Source organism: Nannobrachium achirus (genome assembly GCF_963921795.1).
Source record: "Nannobrachium achirus genome assembly, chromosome: 5".
Lineage (NCBI taxonomy): Eukaryota > Metazoa > Chordata > Actinopteri > Myctophiformes > Myctophidae > Nannobrachium > Nannobrachium achirus.
In genome coordinates this window covers 38,001,803-38,011,749 of record NC_137814.1, presented here as the reverse complement: position 1 = coordinate 38,011,749, position 9,947 = coordinate 38,001,803, and the positions used below count along the sequence as shown (strand labels likewise).

Sequence of the window (9,947 nt, the reverse complement as noted above, 5' to 3'; positions counted from 1 at the left end):
AACTATAGATTGACATTTTGGAGCTTAAGAAGATTTAGGAGTGAGGAGATAGGTTAATTTTAGGCTTTTAATTAAGATATTCTCATGATAAACTTTTTTCCTGAACCTATTGCATGTTACAGTAGACTGACTTTCATTCCAATGCAATGTTACACACACACGCACGCACGCACAAACATGAAGAATAACCATTTTGGGGGGAAGAATTATGCACAGAGTTACATTTGCAGATGTTACAGTGCAGTTATGTTTTCCAGAGATAAAATAATCACACCCAATGTGAAGTGAGCGGTGGTCGTGCTTGCATAACGTCTTCAGACTAGGATTTGAGTCTAGGATGTACAGGCTATGCTACACACACGTTTTGCAATGGCAAAACGCTGAGGAAAAAGGCTACAGACACACACCCAGCCACTCTATGGAGCGGTTTACCACTGCTCAAAAAAAATCACACCCAATGTGAAGTGAGCGGTGGTCGTGCTTGCATAACGTCTTCAGACTAGGATTTAAGTCTAGGATGTACAGGCTATGCTACACACACGTTTTACTATGGCAAAACGATGAGGAAAAAGGCTATAGACAAACGCACAGCCACTCTATGACGTCAGGCTATGCTACACACACGTTTTGCTATGGCAAAACGCTGAGGAAAAAGGCTACAGACACACGCACAGCCACTCTATGGAGCGGTTTACCACAGCTCAAAAAGCTGGTATGAAATGGGGGTTTGTGGGTAAATTTATACCAAACTGGGGGTCCTTGAATGGCTGGGGTGGTCTCTGTGTGGATGTTGGGTTGGTGTCTTCTTGGGGGGTCCCTGGGTCAGTGGGTGTTGGGTTGTCAAATAAAAACATTAATATATTGCTTGATGTTGCATCATCACAATGAAAAATCAGCACTATGACATGTTGATGACATCAAGGTAATATATGGGGATCTGCAGGTTTAATGAAGAAAGTGCTTCTTGATTTTTTTTATAATCAGAAAAATAATCAATAGAATAACTGTTAATAAAATAATGGATAGTTGCAGGCAGCCCTATACTGATCTAGATGTAGGTTTCTGCAGCAGTGATGTGTGATAATGTTGGTTTCGCGGAATAGCCTTTATTAGCCTAATAGCTACAGATCTATGTTTTGTTTTGTTTTGTTTTGTTTCAATACTGTTGGCAGATTTCTGTTGTAGTAAACTCTCAAAAGGTCCAAAATAATCGTCTGAGATATTATGGCTTGCTATTGGAACAGAACTGTTCCCCAGCGTGCTGTTCTCCTCTCCAGTTCTCAAAGACAAGGATCTATTGTGCTCTTAGAGAGAGGAGAGGATGGAACCATTTCATTTCTGTATGCGTCAGCAGGGGCGTCACAAGGGGTAGGAAAGTGGGACTGAGTTACCAGGGCCCAAGGTGGAGGGGCCCTATAGTAACTTTAGCTATTGAAAAATAGCAGATATACAAGCTCACAGCGCGGCACCGAGTGCCGCGCTGCGAGCTTGTAGATCTGCTATTTTTGAAAAGTCGTGAAAATGTGCGCAAATCTTTGAATATAGTATGTATATGAACATTTGTAACTCAAATTTTGCTTCTGGGGGTCCCTGGAACTAAATATTTTGAGATGGGGGGTCCTTCACATGAAAAAGTTTGAGCATCACTGACATGGAAAATAGGTTTCTTGGCACACATTTTCACGATTTTTCAAAAATAGCAGATCTACAAGCTCGCAGCACGGCACTCGGTGCTGCGCTGTGAGCTTGTATATCTGCTATTTTTCAATAGTTAACATTCATGGGGGGCCCGCAGTGAATCCTTGTACCCAGGGCCCAGAATTTGGTATGACGCCCCTGTGCGTCAGTGCCCTCGTTCTTTCCTTTGGTTTTGTTTTCGGTCTCCTGCTCTTGCCTGTTTAGACAGAGTTTACGTAATTCTGTTGATCATGCTCTGGGAATTTGTGTCTCCACTGTTTACTGGAAAATATGCTCAGTTACATCTGACTTTTGGCAAATTGTTTTGGAATTGCAGTTCAACATCATGACACACCCTGATCATGTGTGCTCATCAAGCTTCTACAAGGTTTAGTGACCCACTGGTCGGTTTTACAAACACTATTACGAGTTATTTCCACTGTATTCACAGCTTGAGATCAATTTGTATATTCAAGGCAATATGTCAAATATGATTAATAAACTAGAAATACTGTTCAGTGTGGAAACAGTGTGGGGTTGCATGTAACTCCATGTATGGGCACAAAGATCTACCCTTTGGCTGCACCTCATTGGCTAAGAGCCCTGCCTTTGTACTGTCGAGGAGAACTTGACTGATAGATAAATAATGAAGATAAGATACGTGTGCTCGCTTTCAGCGAGCCCACAAATAATCATAAGAAAACAAGCAATAAGAAAGAATTCTATAAAAAGAAATATGGGTTTATAAATAATACTTGTATTACCTGGTAGTAGTTACAGTAGTAGTAGAGTATACATAGTAGCTGCCATAAAATTGTATTTCCTTTTAGTGTGTAGATATGTTATGCTGTGATGTCAGTAGAGTTGCAGACTTAAAAATATTTTCATAAATATACAGAAAATATATGCTTATAAATATATGTGGGTGGTGTAGCCTGACACTCAGCCTGAATTGACATTTCGTTAAAGGGGTGTGGCTAGCGATTCAGGGTCTGGAACTAGGCTATGGGTGGTGGGTATATATGAGTGATATTTTCTGATTACGGTTATTGTTGTCATACCCCCTATATCACTAACTGTCTTTAATAAACAAAACAAATATATTTTGTAATACTATTTACAATTTAACATTACCGCTCCTCAATGAAGCAAACCATGAGGCTTCAGTATTATGAAGCAATTTCATACAATTTGACTTTCCATTTCTATTCCATTTATACAGTAGCCTATATCAGTGGTCCTCAACCTTTTTAGGCCGCGACCCCAAATAATATAATAATCATATTTTAACTGGGGACCCCCCACCCTGAAGCACTTGGAATGCTAGTAGTTGGCATTACATTTAGTTTGACTCGATCTATTCCATTGTGGGCGTTGTGAGCATGTAGGTCTGCTATTTTCACAATTTCTGCCTCTAATATTTGACAATTTGACCAATGTTTGACCAGAGGAACTAAAAAGGTATTTAAAGTCCTTAAATTGTCACTTTAGAAATGTGCAGATAATACCCTGTATACAATTATACTGTATGTTGGTTTGTTTACTGTTGAGTGAGAAAACAATGTTAACATTTAGCTAAACATCTGGGGACCCCCCAAAATAATTTTGGGACCCCTCTGGGGGTCCCGACCCACAGGTTGAGAACCACTGGCATATATATAATAACAGATGCCTGCAGCTTGAACAGTCCAACTGATAGCACACTTCTGATTCCATTTCTCCTCTGGCTCTCCACAACTCACATTCTCTCACTAAATCTCACATTGCAGGCTTTTAGTCTGTCGTCTTTACCTGTAGGATTTGTGAATGTCACTTAAAAGTCTGTATAACGCAGATGGGTTATTGTTGCCGTGGGAACAGTTGTAGTCACACTTGCAAGACTGGATCATCATCACATTCTTGCTGAAGGTCTCTCCGTCCTCACAGCGGAAACGGACGTGTAGTGTTTGGGTCTGGTGGGGGCTGCAGCACCGATCATCTGAACAAACTCCACAGTACCTTGGTCGGAAAGTTTTTAGGCTGTGGCACCCTGCATAAAACAGTTTAGCTGGTTGCTTGGACTTTCCTACGTAGTTGCATTTCTGACCCATCTGTTACAGAAGAGAACCAGAACCGGAATGAGAATTCTAGATGACAGAATGCTCTGAAGATTGATCAATCATATTCCATAAAGGGGCTAGAACTATATACCAACATGCACATTTAGAGATATATTTTCGTCCATGCCTTACTCCTTATCCCTAAAACCTTTTTCTTATTTTTTTTTTACTATTTTAAAAAACATTTTAAAATACTTCAAATAGCCTATGTACATCGACATGTGAGCTTGTAGATCAGCTATTTGAACTATTTAAAATGTTTTTCAAAATAGTAATAAAAGAAAAAGGCAAAAAAGGTTTAAAGCATGGACAAAAATAGGGCCCTATTGTCCCCTGCTCATTGTTTATGTTGGTATAAAAAGGCATATAGCATATATACCTTCAAGCTGGTGAAAGCTGTTTGGGAGCATTGGCGAACCTCACATATGCGAGTCTCCTTCACTAATTTGCATTGGCCATTATTGTTGATCATCCTAGAGGTCCTAGAGGAGACTCCAGTTCCACAGGACTTGGAACAGGGGGTCCAGGCTGTGGGTTCAGTCACACATTCCCTTCCCCTGTTAAACATGTGACCCATACCGGTATGTTCACTAATGAAATCTGAAATTGAACAAGAAACGTTGAGAGAGACTTAATGTGAGTGAGCAATCAATCTGCCCAATTTTGGCACATTTTGAAACTTTTATTGTTGTAACTTTTATTTTGAAAGTATCTACAATCTAACAAGGCATTCATCATATTTCAAATTTGGCTATTTTTGCTATTAAGTGGTTTGATAGCTCTACTCTTTATTGTAGATTAAGAGTATGGTCTTCTGCTTAATAATATGACCAGACTTGTGAAACTGCTCACCGGGTAAAGATTTGAGTCCTCCTCTGCCAACAGGAGTCAGCTCATTCTTATCGGTGATGTCATGCACAGATTGCCTGTCTCCCTGGCTGTGCTTCTTGATGGGAGGTCTCCCTGTCTTTCCCTCTTCATGGCATAGTTGCTCACAACAGCGGCCAGGCACCTTGACCAACCTGGCCTTGGCACAGTCCAATTTGGGCAATGTCATTTCATGTGGATACAGAGAGACGCAACCAACAGCACCATCCATGCAAGTGCACTGATGCTTGCAGTTCAGGCAGAAGCTCTCTCCATTTTGGTAGATCTGGTTATTGTACTCACAAGGCCTTCCATCTGATTTGGCTGTTTAGGAAAGAGAAAGACCTTTTAGGCAAAGTAAGAGAAACCTACAGTGGTGTCTTCTCTGTATCAGATTATAAATACATTGTCTGTCTGTCTGTCTGTCTGTCTGTCTGTCTGTCTGTCTGTCTACACACACACACGCACGCACGCACGCACGCACGCACACACACACACACACGCGCGCATGCACGCACGCGCACACACACACACACACACACACACACACACACACACACACACACACACACACACACACACACACACACACACACACACACACACACACACACACACACAAACACACTGTATATAAGGCCTGTATAAAATTCACAGTACCTCGACAGATGCCATTTATTGTACCATAGCCTCCCCCAAAGTTGCACTCCAGTCCCTTGATGTGGTCACATGGCTTGTTATTGGTACAGTCCTCATTGAGCTGTCGTGCACAAACTTGACAGCAGCCGCATCTATCCAGCACGAGACTGACTCCTGGTCCACAGCTGGGGATATCTTGAGGGCACTCACATTCCATGGGACAAGATGATAAAACCTATTTTGAATCAATTTTAAACTGATAACTGTGCTGTGTCTTTTCTTCAGGACTCAGTGGGTAAAATGTTAAACTCTGACGAGTTATTATTACATTATAAACAAAATGATAATTATGGACTTACAGCCTTCAAAGTTCCACAGAGGATAATGATGACTAGTGTCCCCATCTTCAGGAGTCAAATATTATGTTGATATTTAGGTGGAGAAAATGTCCTTCCCTAAACACAAAAAGTGTACTTGTTTGACTGCTGGGTGCTGGGTCTGATCATGCTCCTTGGTGTCCCCATCTCCTTTTATACAACAGATGTGACGTATCCATGAACTGACGAGGTGTTCCAAAACTATGTGAGGAATGCTTCTCAACAAGTCCTCCCATAAGCCAAATTTCCCCCCTCAGTTAGAGCACCAACAATCACACTGTCTGTCTTCACTTCTTAGAGTTTATTTCCATTTCAAACATGCAATTTTTTTTTATGTTCTTTTTTTCTCATATTTTATCCTGCACATGTTTTGTACTTTTTGTACTAAATAAAATAATATTACTTTGAATCCCTGGGTTTTGAAGGGAACAAAGGATAAAGCACCACTGTGTGTTTATGCAGTGGAACTTTTGAGAAAAGCTCAAAACAAAATGTGCCTCCAATAGTTTATACCCGAGTGGTTAAGGGAGTACCACATAGTACTCTTTTATGTAAAGCGACTTTGAGTACTTAGAAAAGCGCTGTATAAATCTGTCTTCTTCATATTATTATTTCACCGGCTCTGATGCCTGACAGCGAGTCCCTGGTTCGCCTGAGAAAATAGATATTGCTACTTTAAACATTTCATCAACCCTGTTGCTGGTGCAGGTCAGGGACGTGCTGGGCCCCTGATTCAGCCCGGGAAAAAGAGTTGGAGAGGCCCTCATTGCGCGCTATAGAGATAGATAGCGCTGCTGCTACTCAAAGATTTGTGACAAAGTGACAAGCCAGTGGGCCAATTACATGAGTTATATTTCATCGTTGTCGGGTGGAAACCTTGTATGTCCAAAACCGTTTGTTTTGTATTTATCATTTTAAAAATGATTTAAACTAGTGAAAACAGCCGATCTACAAGCGTGCTTGTAGATCTGCTGTTTTCACTACTTTTGTGCAAACAGTTTAATTTTTACTTTTGTGCAAACAGTTAAATTTTTTCCTAATGGCCGGCCTGGACCGGCCAGGAATGAAGCGGCCGTTCGGGAGTTGTCCCGCTTTTCCCAATGGCCAGCACGTCCCTGGTGCAGGTACTCAGGCCCATCAGGGAATTAACATCAGGCCACCACAAGCTCTGACATACATAAATATTGAAAGAAGAGCCACATATTTCTATGACCACCTGAAACTTTTCTTGGATTAGGCTGCAACCACGTTTAGACTGTTGCACATTGTCTATGGTAAATGTTTTAACTTATAAAGTTGATTGAAAGGTGAAACTAATATTTCATTGCACTGTGGAGTAGTATAGCAACATAACTCCATAGTTTATTTTACATTTCCTATAAGTGATCTACTGGGGTATGTATGATAAGTGTGAATTAAAGTTTGTCTATCCCAAATGTCTCAAAACAAAGACTGGCTCTTGGAATATTTGAACCTTTGGAATCCTTTGTTCATTCTGAATGAGTGCGTCTAGAGTGAGAACACAAAATACATCTCAGAAAGCTTGAGTATTGCCTGAAGCTACATTCCTTTGAAGATGATTCAACATTGTTCTTTGGAAGAACCAGGTGGAAAAAACATCCACTTCTACCCACATCAAAGAACAAATAGAAGCACAAGGAAAGTGCCACTGCACTCTCATTATGACTTGTGAGGCTGAGGAAGCAAGTTTGGCACAACGACATTCACTTTATTTATTTATTTATTTACAGGACCTGTAATTATTTATTTACAGGACATATTGGTGCCAACTCAGGCAGATGAACAGCATACCTTGGGCTCAAAGCATTACCAACATTTTGGACTGGATAGTCAACAGTGCCTGAACATTGCTGACTTTTGTGTTTTGTAGTGGAGAATCTTTCCGCAAAAGCAACACCAAAATAATTTGTGGAAGTGGAACCAGAAGCTGGGTAGAGGAATTAATTAATGATCAATATCCATCAGGTGTCTAGATACCTTGGAACAGTACTGCACCAAGTGAGTCATCATCACCACTGAGCAATACACAGAAAATCCTGTGTTAACTTTAACTGATTTCACACTGAGAGTGTAGTAGGCCTACACTCTCAAAGTTAAATAACAAACCCTGGGGGTTTGTTATCCCATGTGCCTTGCATTGACTATCAAACTGTGTGTGAGGGCGGATTCATGTCTGGCAACGTGAGGCTACCATGAGCCCTTGCGTGAAAGTTGGGCATCACTTCCTGTTCCTCTTAGCTGTTTCATTTGCCCGTACCCACTGGTTGCTGTTGTGAGCCCTGTGACACCTAATTGTCCCAGTGAATCAATTTGGTTTGCACCAAGATGCCATAGGCCATGGAGCACGCACAGCACCATTTGATCTTTAATCCATGGATGGGACCCCAATATGCACTGTAGACTCCTGTGTGAATTCATCTCAGATAGTGTACTAATAGAACCAAAAGTCACACAAATACGTAGGCTAGACCTTATCTGCACTCATACATTTATATTCCTCAGATGCATCAGTCAGATGTGTCATATTCCACTACGATTGGTTTAGGGTGGGCACTCACTGGTGGGCACTGGTTCATTGTCACAGTATAGGCCTATCCCCTCCCCCTGAGCGGCAGCCATGATGGAGTTACTGCTGCAGCAGTGTGTGTCTATGTCTATGTCTATGGAGATGGGACTTTTAATGAAATTAGTCATTACCAGTCCCATCTCCATGATATTTAGATCTAATTCCTTCGCCAGTTCCATCCACATGATTTGTAGATCTAATTCTATGAGTCCCATCCCCATGATTTGTAGGTCTAATACCATCGCCAGTCTCATCCTTAAGATTTGTAGATCTAATTCTATCAGTCCCATCTCAATTATGTTTAGGTCTAATTCCATCGCCAGTTCTATCCACATGATTTGTAGATCTAATTCTATATAGTTCCATCGTCATGATTTGTAGATCTAATTCCATCCCCAGTCCCATCCCCATGATGTGTAGGTCCAATTCTATCGCCAGTTTCATCCGCATGATTTGTAGATCTAATTCTATCAGTCACATCTCAATTATGTTTAGATCTAATTCCATCGCCAGTTCCATCCCCATGATTTGTAGGTCTAATTCGATACAGTCCCATCCACATAATTCATCTGCTTACAATAAACGTGACAAATCTCTGTGAGTATGTATGTATGTAATCCACTTATCTCGAGAAACGTTTGTCCCACCGGCTTCAGATTCGGCACATGAATTAGATCTACAAATCATGTGGATGGAACTAGCAATAGAATTAGACATACAAATGATAGAAATGGGACTGGTGACGGAATTAGATCTACAAATCATAAGGATGGGACTGGCGATGGAATTAGACCAACAAATCATGAGGATGGAACTGTATAGAATTAGATCTACAAATCATGTGGATGGAACTGGCGATGGAATTATACCTACACATAATTGAGATGGGACTGATGGAATTAGATCTACAAATCATACAGATGGAACTGGCCAAACTGCCGATGGAATTAGATCTACAAATCATGGGGATGTGACTATCAAATTAGATCTAAAGAACATGGAGTTGGGAATGTATCGAATTAGACCTACACATTATGGGGATGGAACTGGCGATGGAATTAGACCTAAACATAATTGAGATGGGACTGATAGAATTAGATCAACAAATCATAAGGATGGGACTGGCGATGGAATTAGATCTACAAATCATGAGGATGGAACTATATAGAATTAGATCAACAAATCATGTGGATGGAACTGGCGATGGAATTAGACCTACACATAATTGAGATGGGACTGATGGAATTAGATCTTCAAATCATAAGGATAGAACTGGTGGTGAAATTAGATCTAAAAATCATTGGGATGGATCTGATAAAATTAGATCAACAAATCATGCGGATAGAACTGGTGATGGAATTAGACCTAAACATAATTGAGATGGAAAAGATAGAATTAGATCTACAAATCATAAGGATGTGACTGGCGATGGAATTAGACCTACAAATCATGGAGATGGGACTCATAGAATTAGATTTACAAATCATTTGGATGGAACTGGCGATGGAATTAGACCTAAACATAATTGAGATGGAACAGACAGAATTAGATCTACGAATCATAAGGATGGGACTGGCGATGGTATATTAGACCTACAAATCATGGGGATGGGACTCATAGAATTAGATCTACAAATCATGTGGATGGAACTGGCGAAGGAATTAGATCTAAATATCATGGAGATGGGACTGGTAATGACTA

At 40.7% G+C, this 9,947-nt stretch overlaps 1 protein-coding gene across 1 annotated transcript; it reads right to left on the bottom strand.

Moving 5' to 3' along the window:
• Window positions 1-3,464: 3,464 nt before the first annotated feature.
• LOC308285048 (CCN family member 1-like) lies at window positions 3,465-5,499 on the bottom strand (the record flags this gene model as incomplete). Its single annotated transcript, XM_080725766.1, has 4 exons — window positions 3,465-3,767; window positions 4,156-4,376; window positions 4,629-4,967; window positions 5,304-5,499. The coding sequence occupies 4 exons, from the start codon at window positions 5,497-5,499 to the stop codon at window positions 3,465-3,467; spliced, it is 1,059 nt and encodes a 352-aa protein (XP_080581892.1).
• Between the last annotated feature and the right edge of the window lie 4,448 nt (window positions 5,500-9,947).